At 46.0% G+C, this 20298-nt stretch overlaps 1 protein-coding gene across 3 annotated transcripts in view; it reads right to left on the reverse strand.

The window, feature by feature from the left end:
• Positions 1-20298, reverse strand: part of USF2 (upstream transcription factor 2, c-fos interacting) — a 297619-nt gene that overhangs the window by 194128 nt on the left and 83193 nt on the right. For all 3 annotated transcript variants that reach the window (XM_085615849.1, XM_085615850.1, XM_085615851.1), the window contains exon 5: positions 981-1134. In XM_085615849.1, coding sequence (XP_085471975.1) covers positions 981-1134 — 154 coding nt within the window. The remainder of the gene's footprint in view (positions 1-980; positions 1135-20298) is intronic.

Raw genomic sequence — 20298 nt, forward strand, 5'->3', positions numbered from 1 at the left:
TGTGATAAATAACATTTTTCCATTCACATCATGTGCTGCTATAGATCACATGATGTGTAGGGATTGAAAAGCAGTACACTTGCCACCTAAAGTTGAGAGAAAGCAGTAATGAACTAGAGAATAAAGTTGAGTATTGCTTGACCCATTTAGGCATCTTTTCTTACTCATTTATAGCAGTGTTTAGGTTAAGTGTGTGCCTGTAAGTTCAAGTAGTGTATTTACAGGTTTTCACTAAAGGACTATTTTCCAATAAAGTCACAGTGGCCACTTGTGAACAACAAAAACAGAACTTTGAGTACTACTGATCGAGGGACTTAGCTTCTGCCTATATGTTGGTCCTCCCGAGTATAGAATTTTGTATCACTGTGGAATAAAAAGACCAACAACTATCTCTTCATTGCTGAACAATTTCCTTCAATGAAAAGGTTGCTTCAGAACTTTTATCGTGATCCCTCTGTAAGCATAAGCTGCACATGCTATGATAGGCTGAAATTGCAATCTTTGAACAAGAGGGACAAAACTGAAAAGGAAACTCTTAAAGTTCCTTTAAGAGTCATTTGCATCTCATACTCAACATGTCCCCTAATACACAGTCCTCTTGTATGTTCAGCTTTTTGACAAAGGATCAAGAAACAGCTTCTGAAAGCTTTCTGAAAGCATGACCAATATAGTCACTTCACAAACACCCGAAAAAGATTTATAAGAAAAACGAGTTGCATATTTTCAAACACAACATTAGATGTAGTTGGCCCAAACATGCTACAAACCAGATGGTTAGAGAGAAAATTGATTATTTTACAGGGAACTGGCTCTTAAGTTTTATGCAGTTTACTAATCCACTACTTCAACTTGGGATCACCAAATTACAAACAAAAACAGAACATATTTTTTATATGCTTTATAATTAAATAGGTTATCAAAGTTGCCTAAACAATATTTACTGCAAAACAAATATTTAAACAGCTGGTGTCAAGTCTCACCTCCTGCTTGAGCCAGTGATTGATCTGTAGTCTGTACAGACACTGCTGTGGCATCTCCCACAGTGGAAGCTGGAAAATAAGCAAATCGTGCCTCCCCACTACTTGTGTCCGTTGCTGGGCTACCGCCATTGCTGAAAGGATTCTGTATTACAGCCTGCAAACAATAGGCATTGATCGTTAAGCGCAAACTGGTTTCGGGAGATAAAAAGACAAAAAAAAGAGGAGCGGGGAAGTTTTTCTACTTTTATTTACCAATATTCTTTAAAGTGATAATACTGGAGAACAAAAATGTACTTGCCTCTGATAAGGATTATCCAGCACTGGCACGTTTTATAGATTCACTTGTTTGAATTGTATTGTGTTCATCAAGCTGGGGACACTATTCAAATGGTTTAGTCAGCAGTGTCAAATGCATGCATTTACCCTATCTTGTCTGTGCGACAACCTGCCACTTCTGACAAGGATTATGTTACTTACCCTGCAAGCATCTGTTCTTGGCATGTAGTGCTGTAGATTCACATGCTTTGCATACTCCTGTCATCTAGTGTTGAAACTCCTCCTCTTGGTAATAGAGCACATGGACATCGACTCCATTGCCAGATTGTTTTCAAGCAAGAGGACGAAAATGCAGTATAAGTAAGTTCAAGTTAAGAAATGTCCATGCATATGAAATTATAGTTAAGAGCTGCAACGACCATAGGTGTCCGGGGAGGAGGGTGGGAGCATGTGAATCTACAGTACTACATTCACATGTAAACAGTGTCTCCACCACCAACGCACGCCGACCCATCAAAATACCTTCTTAGCCTACTGGGCTAGGAACACAATACGGGAAAGCTACAGGATTGCTATCCTCATATACCCAATACAAACACTAAGGAAACACCAGCTGCAAGCCCACAAAATACTGCTCACTCTTCTACAAAACAAAGCCACACTATCTCCAAAGCACATTCTCTAAACTGTCTACTAATAAATGCTCGGTCGCTCTCTAAGAACAAACATCATATCCACGACCTTCTCACTGACGCGAAACCAGACATACTATTCATTATTGAATCATGCTTGGGAGATGATATAGCCCCACTCCTGCATGAAGCAGTTCTTCTAGGGTATCAAATGATCACCCGAAATCGTATAGGCAAGAAAGGAGGTGGCATAGCTGCTGGGTTCAGGCAAACATTACATATCACCAAAGTTGACGACGTCTCTATAAAAGATTGTGAGGCCCTTTTCACCAGATGCAATCCTACACAGTCTTCCTCCTGTAACTTCCTGCTCCTTTACAGACCTCCACCTAGCAAAGCAACTTTCCCAGACGCACTTCTAGACACGGTTTCGAACCTAATAACACTACACTCCAACCTATGCGTTTCGGGTGACCTCAGCATTTGGTATGACAAACCAAATTTGCCCCACTACAAAACAATCATCGCTTGCCTAGAAGCACTGAACCTGCATCAGATCTTCCATGAACCCACATACATCGCTGGACACATCCTAGATGTCATTTTTGCTAATAGAGAACTAGTTACCTATCAAACAATGACTTCCAGTCACATGGTCAGACCACCATTTGCTTGCCTTCAAACATAAAACACACACCTAAAACCATGTTAAGTGCATCTACTTATCGGCCGTGGAACCAACTCAATTTGTAACACTTAGAAACACAACATCCAGTAGAGATCTAGAAAAAAAATTCTGTTAAACTATACGAGTGGCTACAGGAAGCTTTTGATATCCTTATACCACTAAAACCCACACAACTGAACAAAACAAAGCATGTACCTAGGAGAGATAGAGAAAACAACAAATTGGAAAGCTGCAACGTGCCTGGCTCAAAACAAGCGCCAACCAAGACAAACTTTGTTTACAGAAAAGTAACAGATTGTACAAATCAACTATCAATAAAGCAAAGAAAATATACTATTCAGACAGAATTCAAAACGCTAAATATGCCAATAAAGAATTCTATAACATTCTCAATGAATTTCGTATACCAAATTGCCTAGAAGCAGCTCATCCCATTACTCAAGAGTTCACAGACAAACTGGCAAATCATTACGCGGACAAAGCAGACATGTCGGACTCATACTTAAAACAGAGACAAAGCACTAACCCTTTTACAAAGCAACAATCGGAATTTGCCTAGTGTTATGACGGTAAGTTCCAATTCTATTAAGGACACGGAGGCGAGGATTATGCTATCTCTCTTCGCTTTATTACTTATCAGAAACAGACAGCAGCCAGAGAGATTCGTAAATATCAGAGTAAAAAACCATACAAATAACTACAACTCCCTACAACCAGGGAGATAACATAGTAAATTAGTCCATCAACTATTTCTGTGACACCATCCAAAGTCCTCTGTCAGCTCTCTCTCCTCCTCTTTCCTCGCGCAAGGCACGCCATCTTCTTATTGGTCTTGTTTGGATCCATCATTCCCTGAAAGAAACCAAACAGGGACGTGAGAACTGTACGAACCATATGGAGCGTATTATGCAATGGTCACCAGATAGACAGCAAGCAAAGCAAGCGTTTTCGCCAACCAGTGTCAAAGAAAAAAACTTACTTACTCCCATACGGGGGGGTTTGCACCAAGGGTGCCCCGGGCGGGATAATCCTCGCCTCCGTGTCCTTAATAGAATTGGAACTTACCGTCATAACACTAGGCAAATTCCGATTCTATGTCAGGACCGGAGGCTTCGGATTATGCTAGTTCAAAGCTTACTTACCACTAACTGTGCCACATTAAGAACCGGTTTAAAATAAAACCTCTTAAAGGTGGAGTCTGACGACCAGTCCGCTGCACGCATTAAATCCTCCAAACGCGCACCGAGCGCGAAAGCCTTCGAGGCCATAGCGCCCCTGGCAGAATGGGCACCAAACTGTTTAGTATCAATGCCAGCCTCTTGCATAACCCATCGCACCCACCTAGCAATGGTGGGAGAAGAGACTGCCTTGTGTGGCTTCTTGAGAGCTATCAAGAGTTGCCGTTCGCCTGGCGGGCGGAGTTCCTGCGTCAAATCCTCATATGTCTTCAAACAGTCTACCACACATAGTTTGGGAGAGTCCCGGAAAGCCGGGTACGTTATTGTTCGTGAGTTGGACTTAGTTCTGCGTCCAATCGTAAAAACGACCCCCTCTGGGGAAAAAACACGCGCAGAGACATCAAGCGCGCGAACATCGGAAACTCTCCTGCAGGAGATCAAGCAGAGAAGCATAGCAAGCTTGGAAGACAATTCTTTCAGAGAAAGGTACCGATTAGGCTGACAGGAAAGAAACAGATTCAATACCCTGTTGACGTCCCAAAGGACAGAATAGCGAGGTTCCGGGGGTAACGACAACCGCACGCTCCGTAGAAGTCTGCAGACTATTGGGTGTTCCCCAATAGGTGCTCTGTTCAGAGGCTCGTGGCCAGCGGAAACCGCCGATCTGATAGCATTAATGGAGCGATAAGCCAAGCCCTCCGACGCCAAATCGGCGAAAAAATTTAAGAGGGGAACGATTCCTGCGACCACGGGATCCAGACCCCGTCGAAGACACCAACGAACCCAACGTGACCACGAGGATCTATAACGTTTCGTGGTACTGTCTGCCCATGCCTTTGACAGGAGGGCCTCAGCCTCTCCCGAAAGTCCCGGCAACGACCATCGTCGCCTGAAAGACGCCACGCCATGACCCGGAGTGTCCCCTGTGTGATCAGGTGATGAAGATCCCCTTCCGGGTTCTGAAGAAGCTGAGGATACAGGGGGAGTAGGATTGGAGAATCCCAGGAAAGTTCCAGAAGAACTGGAAACCAGACTGGAGATCTCCAAAGGGGGGTTATCAGCATCACCTGTGCGCATTGACGCCGGATCTGGCCCGTCGTCCTCATGATCATTGAGAACGGTGGAAATGCATATCCGTTCTCCTCTCTCCAGTCCTGGAGGAAGGCATCCGTGGCCAGAGCCATTGGATCCGGCCTCCAACTGAAGAATCTGGGCACTTGATTGTCCAGACAGGAGGCAAAAAGATCCGCTGAAAACGGTCCCCAGAGGTTGTGCAACCATTGGAAGATCGGAACATCCAGCTTCCAGAGGCTGGAGTCGTAGAGATGACGGGAGTGCCAATCCGCTACCTGATTGTGCTGGCCCGGGAGATATTCCGCTGTCACCGATATATGATGCTCCAGGCAGTAGCCCCAAAAATCTTTTGCCAGGTTGGCCAGCGCCCGAGAACGGGGCCCTCCCAACCGATTGACATAACGGACCGCGGAGATGCTGTCGATCTTCAGAAGGACACAAGACTGCACCCTGTCCTTGGTCCAACAGCGCACTGCGAAAGAGCCAGCGAGCAGTTCCAAGCAATTGATGTGAAAATCCCGCTCGTCTGCTGACCAAACACCTCCGGTGGAAAAATCCCTGCATCGAGCACCCCATCCCAGTTTGCTGGCGTCGGACTCGATGACCAAGTCTGGAACGGATCCGAAAATCGCCAGACCGTTCCATGCCTCCATATGAGTAAGCCACCAGAGAATTTCCTCTTTGGCTTCGCCGAAAGTGGCACCACGTAATCGTATGAGTGACCCCGTCTGAGGTGGTAGGCCTTTTGACGCTGCAGTGCCCGATAGTGCAAGGGGCCCGGAAAAATCGCCTGGATCGAGGACGACAGGAGGCCTACGATTCTGGCAAGCTGACGCAAGGAAATGGTGGGCGTGGACACCGTGCGGCGTAGTTCGTGCCGCATTTTCTCCATCTTGCGAGATGGAAGACTCAGGGTTGCTTGAACGGAGTCTACCACAAACCCCAGGAAGGTGACTGACTGAGAGGGTTGAAGTATCGATTTCTTCGTGTCGATAACAAACCCTAGGCTCTGGAGCAGAGAAACGGTTTGCTGGAGTTGCATCACCAAGAGTTGGGGAGACTGAGCCATCAGAAGAAGGTCGTCCAAATAGACGATCATGCGTATACCCCGCGCTCGGAGAAACTCTACCGCGGGACGAAGCACTTTGGTGAAACACCAAGGTGCCGAGGAAAGCCCGAACGGAAGGGCCGTGAATTCGTATACCAAGCCCCCCCAACGAAACTGAAGGAATCGTCGATGGGGCGGATGCACGGGAACCACGAGGTAGGCGTCTTTTAAATCCAGACGCGCCATCCAATCGGAAGGGCGCAGGAGATCTCGCAAGAGGTGAATTCCCTCCATTTTGAAATGGCGATACACCAACCACGCGTTGAACTCCTTGAGGTTGATTACCGGACGACGACCTCCGTCTACTTTGTCCACAAGGAATATATTGCTGAGGAAACCGTGAGGATGCAAAGTTGTGCGACAAATGGCGCCTTTGCGAAGCAATTCGGCAACCTCTTCGATCAACCGTGCGTCCTGAAGGCTGAACTGTAGTGGACACGGCCGCGTGACCTGACGAGGATTGCCCATAAATTCCACATGAAAGCCTCGAATCGTCTGCAGGACCCATGCATCGGACGTTATCTCCGCCCAAGCCTGTCTGAAGCATGCCAATCGCCCCCCTATCCTCAACTGACATGCGGGGAGGACACTTACCGTTTGAAGTTCCGCCTCCGGAATTGGACTTGTATCCTCCACGGCCCTTGAAACGCTGTCCTCGCGTTGGATAAAAGTTGGTGTAGTTTTCGGTGGAATTATACTGACCACGGCCAGAGCCTTGTCCCCTTTGAGGGTTTTGCTGGAATCCGCGGCCGGACGAGCGGCCCCTGCCTCGACCGACCCTGCGGAAAACCCGCTGGGTAAACACTCTCTTAATACCCGACTGGGCCTTGTCCAAGGAGGTAAAGGTAGAGACAAACTTCCCCAGTTCTTTAACAAACGGTTCTCCAAAAAGGCCCCCCTGAGCAACAGCTCCGGCCTCAGAAGAAGCTAAATCCCCAAGTTTGGGGTCCAATTTTATCAACAAGGAGCAGCGACGCTCCGTTGAAAGAGCACAATTTGCATTGCCCATAAAAATGACGTCAATTAGATAAGACTTCAGGCGAAATAGTGGAGCCCGTTACCTTAGCCTCCTCCGCCATGTCCAGGATTTTTGCAGTGGGGCCGACGGCGTCAAGGAGCTTGTCCTGACAGGACTGCCACGATCTATCAATACCCTTACGGGGATCCTTTACAAATTTTGCTAGGAACGTAGCCATTTTGGAGTCTAATTCCGGCGTATGCGCGATTTTGTCTGGCAAGGAGGGACGTGGGCATTCCGCCCTCAAACAACTCCGCGCCTCTTTCTCCAGAGGTTTACGCAAACGGTTGGCAAGGAACCTGACAACTTTATCCCCTGGGACCCAAGCTGAAGACCGGGGATGCATTATCTCATCTGGGTTCAGCATATCAGCATCCTCCTCAGGCGCCGCCGAAGTGGTCGCCGGAGCCGGCCGCCAAGGACGGGAAGAATCCGCCTCATCATCAGTATCCCCTTGGGTATCATTATCTGTCGCCGGGGATGGGGGGTCTGGAGTATCCTGAAGTGGGTCACTCGCTGGGAGAAGGGGAGCACTTGGGGCCGTCTTCGCCAAAAACGCCGTCTTAAGGCGCGCAAAGGCGTCCGCATCCACTCCATCAGGACGCTGCTTTTTAGGGGGGGGGAAGGGGCCCCGTCTGGAAGCTGCCCAGGGGCCGGCGCCGCACTGCCACGTGCTGCCGCCAATCTGTTGCATTCCTGCACTATCCTATCCGAGAGACGCTGCTCCATCGGACCCACTACTTCATTAACCACCCGGTAGATCGAATCCTCAACTGCGTCAAAGAAATCATCGCTATAAGGTAAGTATTCCTGCACTTCCTCCTCATAGTATTCAGACTGACTGGCCATCTTCGACAAGGTAAGTACCTAAGGACACCCAGGACTGTCACACAACCAGCAGGGCAATAGGATTATGAGCAGACCAAAGGCCGCAAAGATAGGGTAGCCCAGAGGGTTACAATAGGGCTGCACCAGACCCTCAACGCGGAAAAACCCTCAGTTACCGCGTTGCAAAACAGTGTTTTTAGCCCAAATTCAATTTGGAATGAAATGCCCAGAATGTAATGGGACACCATCCGCAAGATGCATGGTGTTCGGCTGGTGCCTACAGCGCTGAATACCGAAGCACGTTCAACGCGGTTTATACCGCAATACAGACCCCCACCGGGGCGTAAGAAGAAACAATGCCGTGAGAAAGTACAGTCCGCGATGCGGACGTCAGAGGTGAGGCAGCAGGCGATGGTTGTGACCGTTGGTCTCGCGGCGCGCTCCTCATCTGAGGAGACGCGACGCGAGAGCGACAAGGCGGTCAAGCGCCCCTAGCGGCGTATAAAGAAGCCGCAGCAGCAGGGGAGCCGGCCGCGTAAGGAGCGAGAACGCTCCAGCGGCCGGTAGGGGCTCTGAAATGAAAAAAAACAACAATGGAAAAAATTACATTGAATGCCCACGAACGTGAATCCGAACACGTAACTAGCACCAAAACAAACAAACAATCATTCGAAAGTACAATAAATGACCAAGAGCACTTAACTGGCTGCGCAGCAGCGAAGAAAGAGGAGGAGAGAGAGCTGACAGAGGACTTTGGATGGTGTCACAGAAATAGTTGATGGACTAATTTACTATGTTATCTCCCTGGTTGTAGGGAGTTGTAGTTTTTTGTATGGTTTTTTACTCTGATATTTACGAATCTCTCTGGCTGCTGTCTGTTTCTGATAAGTAATAAAGCGAAGACAGATAGCATAATCCGAAGCCTCCGGTCCTGACATAGAATCCAAAAATACTCTAACCCAGCCTTTCCATATCGTCCAACACATTGCACATGATGAATTTATGGACATGGTCAAAGCAAGGAGGCCTGCTGGCAGCCCTTCTGACCCATGTCGACCGCAAACCTTCAAGACAATTCTTCTAACAACCTCTGCTCCCACTCCAGTAAGGAGAATCATCAACAACTCCTTAAATACTGGAATATTTCCAGGAGAACTCAAAAAGTCATACAAATGCCCAGTACTGAAGAAAACTAACTTGGATCAGCTAAATCCTGAAAACTACAGACCGATTTCAAATGAATCTTTCCTGGGCAAACTGTTAGAAAGAGCAGCTTTTGCCCAGATGTCACAATTCATTGAAGAGAATGCCATACTTTCAGACTTCCAAACAGAATTCGGTCCAGGAAGAGGCACAGAATCTGCCCTCCTTGCCATCTGGGATGACCTGAAGAACTCAGTTGACTGCAACAGGGTTGCTGCGCTACTTCTCTTGGACCTCTCAGCTGCCTTTGACACGGTTGACCATGACACTCTGATACAGACTCCACGAAGCCGGCAGAGGGGACTGCTCTAGACTGGATTGCGTCCTACCTTTGCAACATAACTAAAGTAATCCACACCCCACCTTTCTTGTCCAAACCGTAGTTCACAAAAGCAGGAGTCCGTCAAGGCTCTATGATCTCACCCATGCTTCTCAACATCTACATGAAGTCATTACCAGCTCTAAATCAATTTCACCTCATGTGCTATATATATGCAGATGACTCGCAAATACTCCGACAACTGCAATGCCCCAAAGATATTGGAAACTCGCCAATTTTCAGTTGTCTCGGAGCTGTGGATCAATGGATGAAGTGGAGCCATCTCAAATTAAAGACTTCCAAAACGGAATTACTCACGTGTGGCAATTAGAAACAATATGACCCACTCGCCATGTGGCCTAATGATCTGGGAACACATCCTAACATATCGAAGGAAGTAAGAAACCTTAGAATGACCATGGACTCCAAGCCTTCGATGAATGCCCAAGTGGACAAACTAGCAGGATCAAGCGGTGTTGCTATAAAAACTCTGCGATGAACCTTCCCCCATTTGAGATTTCCACACAAGGTCCAGACAACCATTTCCCTTGTTTTGTCCAAACTCGATTACGCCAATAGCCCCTACCATGGATCACCTTTTAACAACCATGAAAAGACTACAACGGATTCAGAACTCGGCTGACAGACTACTCTTACATATAAAACCACAAGACCACATCTTCCCTGCCTTGAAAGCCCTGCATTGGTTACCAGTTGCAAGAAGATCCACGTTCAAGCTGCTTTGTATCACCCACAAAGCGATAAATGGAACAGGATTGGTCTTCATCAGGAATAAAATCACCAAACACATCCAACAAAGGAACCTCCGCTCTAGAGTGGCACCTCACCTCAAAATCCCAAGATACAAGAAAAATACAATGGGTGGCACATCATTCTCTGTTCAAGCAGCAAAACTATGGAACCCTTTACCCCCAACATAAGATCCAAAAACAACCACGTTCTCCTCAGAAAAATACTCAAGAATTGGCTCTTCCCCACATAACCACCATATGCAAACAGATAGAAATATACAGCATATCTCACAGTATAAAAGCATTTATTTGTACTATAGATATGTACCTATATATGCGTATTGCTTTTCATAAACGTGTAGAATACTTATCACTTTACTATACGTTTTCAACATTATGCACATCAGCCACCCTGCTCTACAACATAGCGTGAAAACATTGCATGTGTGGTAAAGGCATCTACATGAAAAGGGCATGCTCTGGCTAAACACTTCTAAAGTCCCAAAGGCAAGACCTATTGGCTATGCTAATGCTTGTTGTACATAGTACACGGCTGTTATATTGTCCGTCTGGACTAAGAAAACCTGGCCTGCGAGGTGAGATTGAAATGCTTTCAGTGCTAGGTGAACAGCTTGAAGCTCTAGGTAGTTAATATGTAGATTCTGGTGTTCAATTTTGTAGGTGAGCACCCCAATTTGTGAGGAATGCGTCAGCACGACCTATGGACCTAGGTCTATTAACGGCAGCCCCTTTAACAAGTTTTGTGTGTTCCATCACTACAGAGAGTATAGAGGACGCATGTTCAGCCTTGAATGAGGCACTATGGCTATGCATGATACCATCATTGCCAAAAGACGCATGAAAGTTTTGACTGTTAAGTACTGATTGGCTTGAAACTGTGGTAAAAGTGTTTGAAAGTTTTGAATCCTGGCTGCATTTGGATAGGCTAACGGAGTGTTGAGCATAACCCCTAGATATGGTTCCAGCTTTGAAAGCTGGGGAGGGACTTCTTAACATTGATGGTGAACCCTAGTTGATGTAGTACGTTTATGGTAGTCTGAGTGTGTTAATGACAGAAGATCTGTACGTGCTTTGATAAGCCAGCCGTCCAGATATGGGAAGACATGGATGTTATGTCTGCGTAAATGGGCTGCTACTACTGCTAGACATTTGGTGAACACTGGGTGCAGTGGTGACTCTGAATGGAAGGACTTTAAATTGGTAATGTTTTCCTGCTATCACAAACCAAACGTATTTGTGATGTGCTGGGTGAATGGGTATGTGGAAGTATGCATCCTTCAAGTCTAGTGCTGATAAAGTTGCCCTGCTGTGGAAGTTGAAGCAGCCGTTGGAAGTGTGATTTAGAGGCCGTAGATCTAGTATCAGCTGTAGGGAGCAGTTCTTTTTGGGAATTAGAAGGTACAGGGAATAAACCCATAACCATTGATGTTGAGTAAGCTTGCACACCATGTTTGAGCAGTTGTTGGTGTTCCAGAGTCTCTGTGGGTGCAGGGTGTGGAATATTGGAAGGAGTGCTGATGAGATCCAGGCAATAACCACATTGGATAATGTCCAACACCCACCTGTCCAATGTTATAGACTGCCAGGAGGGAACAAACTGCTGCAGTTGATTCCTCTCTCCCCCCCCCCCCCGCAGGTAAAATATGATCGGGGGCGGGGGGGGGGGGGGGGGGGGACAAGGGGGGGAGGCTGAACGAGTCACTGCTTCTTACCAGAAGGGATGTTACAGCTGGTGTACTTTTGCCTTGACCTTTGAAGTGGTTACCCCTGTAGTTGCCTCTGAAGTAACCTCTATGGAGGTGTGGGACTGCAACCTGTAGGAGGATGCAGAGGCACCTGTAGACGTGGTCTTTGAACCTGCTCTGTATGAGGAGAGACAAAAGGAGCCCCAAGGAGTGGGTGTTTTAAGTGCCTCCATAGACTTGGAAACCTCTGTGTCTTCATTTTCTCCAAGGCCTCATCTACTTATGCTGCGAAGATGCTCTTTATCAAATGGGACGTTAAGCTAGGTTTGCTGGGCTTCTAGCTTAAAACCAGAGATGTGCAGCCAGGCATGTCTCCTTAGGAGGACACTGGTGTGGATGCCTCTGGCTGCGGTATCCACCGCATCTAATGCGAATCTACTGGAGGAGTTGGAAGGAATATGCTACTTACCAGTATGCATCTGTTCTTGGCATGTAGAGTTGCAGATCTACACACTATGCATAGATCGCCATCTGGTGTTGGGCCCAGATGTTTGCACTGGTTTTTGTTTTGGAAAGTCTTTGGAAGTCACAAGGTATGTGACTCCTCCTTTGGATCATAGTGCGCATGGGCATCGGCTCCATCCTCAGATTGTTTTTCGCCAGCAGGGAAATGATGGAGCTTTGTAAGAAACAGGAAGGATGCCCATGTATGGTGTATCTAAGTAAGATAATACTGGAACAGATAAAAGGTAGCCGGGGAGGCAGGTGGGCAGTGTAGATCTGCAGCTCTACATGCCAAGAATAGATGCATACTGGTAAGTAGCATATTCCGTTCGAGGCATATGAGCTGCAGATTACACCCTATGCATAGATTGTATAGCAGTATCCCCTCCTAGCAGCGACCACCAGTATCTGTTGCAGTAGTTTGAAATAGTGTTTTGAGTACAGCCTGGCCCACACTAGCTTGTTGTTTAGTTTGCACATCGACACAATAGTGTTTTGTGAATGTGTGCTTTATAGATCATGTAGCTGCTCTGCAGATATCGTCTAAGGGAATGTTCCCTAAAAATGCCATTAAAGCCTCTATCTTTCGTGTAGAGTGGGCTTTAGGAGGAACAGATAATGTACATTTTGCTTTGTGGTAACAAATTTGGATGCATTTGACAATCCACCTAGCTATCCCAGATTTTGATATGGGGTTGCCCTTGTGTGGTGGTAAGAAAGACACAAATAGTTGTTTGGTGCTACGAAAAGGTTGTGTTCTCTCTATGTAGAACAGCAGTGCTCTTTTGTTATCTAAGGTATGAAGAGCTCTTTCTGCGACTGTTTGTGGCTGCGAGAAGAATACAGGCAGCTCCACAGATTGAGGTGGAAGGGAGAAATGACTTTAGGGAGGAATTTAGGATTAGTTCGGAGAACAACCTTATTATGATGCATTTGCAGAAAGGGTTCCTGAATAGTTAGTGCTTGAAGTTCGCTAACTTCGTAGAGAAGTAATAGCTACTAGGAAAGCAGTTTTGCATGTTAAGAATTGTAGCTCACATTTATGTAGACGTTCAAATGGCAGCCCCATTAGCCTTGAGAGAACGATGTTTAAATTCCACACAGGTGAAGGTGGTACTCTGGGGGGAATTATTCTTCTGAGTCCTTCCATAAAAGCCTTTATGGCAGGTACTCTGAAAAGTGATAGATGTTGTCTATTTTGCAAATATGCTGCTATGGCAGCAAGATGCAGTCTGATGGACATGTAGGCTAAGTTGCATCTTTGGAGGTGTAGTAAGTAGCCTATGATGTGTTGGATTGACACATCTAGGGGATCAGTGTTGTTGTTATGGCAGTATATTACAAATCTTTTCCACTTGGCTGCATAGCATGCTCTAGTGGTAGGCCGTCTAGCTTCTTTGATGAAGTTCATACAGTCATGAGGAAGGTTGAGGTAACCAAATTCTAGGACTTCAGGAGCCAGATCGCTAGGTTGAGCTGAGCTGGGTCTGGGTGTTGTATCTCTCCACGGTTCTGGGTTAGGAGGTGTGGAGAGAGGTGTAATTTTTGGTGCGGAACTACGGAGAGGCCAGCAATGTGGTGTACCATGGTAGTCTGGCCCAAGTTGGAGCAACTAGGATGAGCGTTAAGGAGTGTTGCTGTAGTTTGCGCACCACTAGTGGAATGAGTGGGAGAGGCGGAAGAGCGTACGCAAATCTGCCTGACCAGTTCATCCATATCGCATTGCCTTTGGACAATGGGTGAGGATACCTGGCGGCGAAGATTGGGCATTTGGCGTTTTGGTGGGTGGCGAAGAGATCTATCTGTGGTCGCCCCCACATCTGATAAAACGGTTGAAGAACTTGTGGATGAAGTTCCCACTAGTGGATTTGTTGTGTTTGACGGCTCAACAGATCGTCTATTGTGTTTTGGACTCCTGGGACATGTTGGGCTAGGAGAAAAATTTTCTGGAGGTATAGCCCACCTCCATATGCTCTGTGCGAGCTGAGAGAGCTGCAGAGAGTGTGTCCCGCCTCGTTTTTGTATACAATGCATGGCTGTCATGTTGTCGGTGCGGACTAAGACAGCTTTGCCTGAAATGTGTTTTTTGAATGCTTTCAAGGCTAGGAATATGGCTAGTAGCTCTAGGTGGTTGATGTGGAGTAACTTTTGCTGAGGTGTCCACCTGCCCTGTATGGTGTGAGGAAGTAGGTGAGCTCCCAGCCAGAGAGCGATGCGTCCGCTGTCATGACTATTTGAGGAACCGGCTCGAGGAATGGTCGCCCTTTGGAAAGGTTCTTGGTGTTCCACCACTGCAGAGAGCGATGGGTACGACCGTCTATCAACACCAGATCTGTTAGCTGACCTTGAGCCTGGTTCCATTGGCATGCTAAGCACTCTTGGAGAGGAGGCATCTGGAGTCTTGCATGACGCACTATGAATATGCAAGAGCTCATCATCCCTATGAGTTGCATGAACACTCGAGCTGGAAGAGTGTGTTGCTGGTTGGAATCTGGTGAGAAGAGCTTGTATGCTCGCTATCCTGGCGGGACTGGGATAGGCTAGCGCCCTTGAGGTGTCTATTGCGGCACAGGTATTGTGTGTGGGACGGTTGCAGCTGGGACTTGGCGTGGTTTAATGTGAACCCCAGGTCGTGAAGTTGTTGAATAGTGGCGCAAGTGTGTTGTACACACTGATTGGCTTTTATGAGCCAGTCGTCTGGATATGAGAAGACATGGATGTGTTGTCTTCTTAGGTGTGCTGCCACCACCGCTAGGCACTTGGTAAACACTCTTGGTGCTGTGGTGACTCCAAATGGGAGTACTTTGAATTTATAGTGCTGACCGTCCACTACGAATCTGAGATATTTTCTGTGAGCGCTGTGAATGGGAATGTGGAAATAGGCGTCCTTGAGGTCTAGAGTAGCAAGGAAGTCGCCCTGGGAAAGCAGAGGGAGGACCTGCTGAAGTGTGACCATGTGTAAGTGGTCTGAGTGTATGTAAAGGTTTAGGGGTCCGAGGTCTAAAATAGGCCTTAGAGATCCGTCCTTCTTTGGTATGAGAAATAGAGGGAGTAAACTCCCTGGTTTTGTTGGTGCAGGGGAACTGGTTCTATTGCACTTTTTTGTAGGAGGGAGATTACCTCCTGCTTTAGCAGTAACAGATGTTCTTGTGACATTGGACTGTGTTTGGGTGGTATGGTGGGGGGGTAGATGTTAGAAAAACAATCTAACAATGGTATCGATGCCCATTCACACTTTTACCAAGAGGAGGAGTCACCATACTTCGTGACTCTAAAGACTTCTTCAAAGAAAAACAACTTGTAAACATACTGACCTAACACTAGGTGGCAGGAGTATGCAAAGCATGTACATCTACAGCCACATATGCCAAAAACATTTTCTTGTGTATTTGGGAAATTCCACTACATGATTACAGTATGCTGCTTGACAGTGGTCTAGATTATGTCCATCCATCCAAAGGGGTACTGCTTTTAAAGTGGGTGGCAAATGCCCACATGACCAGTCATTTAGTGGTTTGGTACCCGGATGTAGTAGGTCATCAACTTTCAATATATGAAAAGCCCTCTCTGTAATTAAAGAGTGTTTCCATAAAGAAGGTCAAAAGGGAAATAACTTGAATGAAAATATGAGATAACATTTAGTGGAAAGAAGAGAGTGCTTTATCATGCTAGAAGATGCAATGTGCTGGCTTCTTAAAACAGCAATATGGAAAATGCTACTTATCCAGTATGCATCTGTTCTTGGCATGTAGAGCTGTAGATTTACATGCTTTGCATAGTCTGCCATCTAGTGTTGGGTCCGGATGTTTGCACTTGCTTTGGGAGGTAACTGCTGTATAGTCTATACAGTGGTTAACCTCTAGCTGTTGCAGTTGTTTGAAAAAGTGTACGTAGAACTGTCTGGCCTGCCATTAGCTTGCTGTCTGGCTAACACATTCTCACAATAGTGTTTCGTAAATGAGTGTGGTGTAACCCTGTTGCAGCTCTACATATGTCAGAAATGGGAATGTTTTCTAAGAAAGCCATAGAAGTCCCTTGTTTGCAAGTGAAATGCGCTCTAGGGGAAATTGTTAAAGTTCTCTGTGCTTGTGCATAGCATGTTTGAATGCATTGGACTATTCACCTGGCAATACCCGATTTAGAAATGGGATTGCCTTTGTGCGGTGGAGCAAAAGCAACAAATTTGTTTAGTTTTCGAAAAGGATTTGTCCTTTCTATGAAATAGAGTAAAGCTTGTTTAACATCTAATGTGTGTAGAGCTCGTTCTGCCACGGAATCTGGTTGAGGAAAGAACACAGGCAACTCAACAGATTGGTTGATGTGGAAGGAAGATACTACATTGGGTAGAAATTTAGGGTTAGTGAGAAACACCATGCTCTGGTGTATTGGTTAAAATGGTTCTTCTATGGTTAGTGCCAGAAGTTCACCCACTCTCCTCAGTGATCTAGTAGCAATGAGGAAAGCAACTTTTCAAGAGAGAAATTGCAGTTCACATTTATGCAATGGTTCAAAGGGTGGACCCATTAGTCTGGTGAGGACAATATTAAGATTCCACGCTAGGGCAGGTGCAAGTCTTTGTGGAATGATTCTTAAGTCCCTCCATAAAAGCCTTGATAACAGGCACTCTGAAAAGAGACAGATTTTGTCTATTCTGAAGGTATGTAGCTATTGCAGAGAGATGCAAGCGTATAGATGTATATGCTAGATTTGAGCACTGCAAATGCAGTAAATAACAAACAATACTTTGAACTGAAGCATCCAGCGGGTTAACGTGGTTATTACAATAAATAGCAAACCGCTTCCATTTAGCTGCGTAGCAAGCTCTAGTATTAGGTCTTCTGGCTACTTAAATGATATTCATACAGTCTGGTGGAAGATTCTGATAATCATGATTTCAGGTTCCAGATCGCATGGTTGAGTGTTTTGGTATCTGGATGTCTTATCTCTCCATGTCTCTGCGTGAGGAGACTGGGTGGGAGATGTAGTTTTTGATAAGAAACTACTGAGAGTTCCAACAGAGTAGTGAACCAGGGTTTACGGGCCCATGTGGGAGCTACCAGGATTAGTGCGAGGGATGTTTGTCTGAGCTTCTGAACCACTAATGGAATGAGTGGGAGAGGCGGAAAAGTGTAGTCAAATATCCCTGCCCAGTTCATCCATAGATCATTGCCTTTGGATTATGGGTGTCGATACCTGGAGGCCAAGTTTGGGCATTTTGCGTTTTGTTGCGTGGCGACCAGATCTATGTCTGAGAAACCCAACATCGGCAAGAACTGGAGAACTCGAGGGTGAAGTTCCCACTCGTGGATCTTTTGCGTTTGTCTGCTCATCAGATCTGTGATCTGTTTGTTCACTCCTGGTAGGTGTTCCGCTGGGATTTAAATCCTGTGATGAATGGCCCACCTCCAAATGGCTTGTGCAATGTGAAACAGTTGGAGAGAGTGTCGCCCTCCCCCCCTCCCCCCCCCCCCCGTTTCTGTATGCAATACATGGCTGTCATGTTGTCTGTGCGTATCAGGAGAGCTTTGCCTACAAGGTGAGCCTAGAAGGCTTTGAGCGATAGAAAGACTTCTAGCAGCTCTAGATGATTTTTGTGGAGTTGCTTTTGACTCCACAATCCCTGAATTGTGCGAGTTTGGAGATGAGCTTCCCAACCATTGAGCGATGGATCTGCTGTTAGCACGGTCTGTGGAACTGGGTCGCTGAAAGGCCGCCCTTTAGAAAGGTTCTGTGGATTACACCACTGCAGAGAGCGAGGAGTGCGGCTGTCCACCAACACTAGATCGGCCAATTGAACCCGAGATGGATTCCACTGACGTGCTAAACATTCCTGAAGGGGACGCATTTGAGGTCTTGCATAGGGAACTATCATGATGCAAGATACCATCGTTCCGAGTAGCTGTATGAATACCCGAGCTGGTAATGAGTGGTTGGGCTGAAACTTGGACATTAGAGCCTGAATATTGTGGATTCTGGCTTGGTCGGGACAGGCTAGAGCTTTATGTGTACCTAGAGTGTATCCTAAGTAAGTTTGCGTATTGGAGGGCTGGAGATGGGACTTTAACAGATTTACTGTGATCCCAGGTTGTGCAGTAAGTATACTGTTCTGTTAGTGTGCTATAGACACTGTGAGTGTGCTGGTTTTGATGAGCCAGTCGTATCTGTATGGGAAGACGTGAATATGTGGTCCTCGCGGATGTGCTGAGACTACTACCAGGCATGTGGTGAATACTCGGTGAGCAGTGGTGACTCCGAATGGGCGTACTTTGAACTGATAATGTTATCCCCCCTACCACAAACCTGAGGCATTTGCGATGAGCGGGATGTATTAGAATATGGAAGTATGCGAATTTTAAGTCTAGAGTAGACAGAAAGTCGCCTTGCTGAAGGAGTGGGAGCACTTGAGTGTTATATATCACACTAAGGGGTACGAATAATGGAGAAAAATAAAGCATCAGACATCACTGACTCCAAATGAATGTATCTCACAAAAAGTGACGAGATGCTTATGTCCTAAGAGGGAGACATGTGTGTATGAGGAAGGGAGGCCAAGAAAATAATTCTTTTAAAGACGAGAACCCTCACTCACCCGAGGGTGACATGCTTCATCATTGGGTCCCCTCTTGCACACTGTAACCGCAAGGTATACAGTGTGGGCTACAACTCTCAAAAAAGGGGGACAAGAGAGGAGCGTGAGGTGTTTTAATGGGGGTATCCAAAGTGACAGGGGGAGTAAGGGGCAGAGTGTGAAAAGAAACAGTGTGTAGGTAAGTAAAACTAGCTACAGGGTAACAAAATCAATTTTAATAGTAGTTCCCATCAGCTAGGATTAAAATGAGGTGATCTAGGATTAACCAAATATCCTAGTAATTGGTGGTCGACATGTTTCTGCCAGATGACTTAATTGTTCGCGGCATTCATCAGGACCTCTCAATATATCACTCTGCTCATATAATTAAAAATGAATTACAGACCATACTCGTTGGTAGGTAATAAATGACACAAGGACCAGCTGCAGTCCGGTGCAATGTCTCTGAAAAAAATTAACAGTTCATTGTCATTTATACCAACTTAAAAGGTCAACCTCCACATACCCAAAAGAAACACCACACACGTGATATGTGTTGCACACGTGATTAAAACACAAAACATTCTGGTGAGTAAGTATTTTCTAGGAACTCACCTATGGGTAATATTAATTTACCTCTACCTTGCGACGAATGGTGCTAAAGAGCACAGGTTGCTAAAAAGATAAAAGACTGGTTCAGAATGGTTTACACAAGTTGCACGAAGAAATATATAAACACTAATAGATAAGTGTTGCTCTCAATCGATGTAGTGTGGCGAGCACTATCTAGAATTCACCCAGACAGCAGTATTTCAAAAATAAAAATAGGCTTATTCTCATGTCCCAAAAGGAAGGAGAGGAGACGATGGAGAGGTGTGACACGCATTCACTTCATGCCACGTCTCACATGTAGATGTAAGGGACATGTTAATTTTTTTCAGAGACATTGCACCGGACTGCAGCTGGTCCTTGTGTCATTTATTACCTACCAACGAGTATGGTCTGTAATTCATTTTTAATTATATGAGCAGAGTGATATATTGAGAGGTCCTGATGAATGCCGCGAACAATTAAGTCATCTGGCAGAAACATGTCGACCACCAATTACTAGGATATTTGGTTAATCCTAGATCACCTCATTTTAATCCTAGCTGATGGGAACTACTATTAAAATTGATTTTGTTACCCTGTAGCTAGTTTTACTTACCTACACACTGTTTCTTTTCACACTCTGCCCCTTACTCCCCCTGTCACTTTGGATACCCCCATTAAAACACAGCACTTGAGTGTTACCATGTGAAAATGGTCTGATTGAATATAGAGATTTAGGTCTCCGAGGTCTATTATAGGCCTGAGAGATTCGTCCTTTTTGGGTATGAGAAAGTATAGAGAGTATACCCCAAGCCCTTGATATTGTAATAGGACGGGCTCCATAGTTCCTTTTTGCAGTAGAGAGAGTACTTC

The sequence above is a fragment of the Triturus cristatus genome, chromosome 7 (assembly GCF_964204655.1).
Source record: "Triturus cristatus chromosome 7, aTriCri1.1, whole genome shotgun sequence".
Taxonomy (NCBI): domain Eukaryota; kingdom Metazoa; phylum Chordata; class Amphibia; order Caudata; family Salamandridae; genus Triturus; species Triturus cristatus.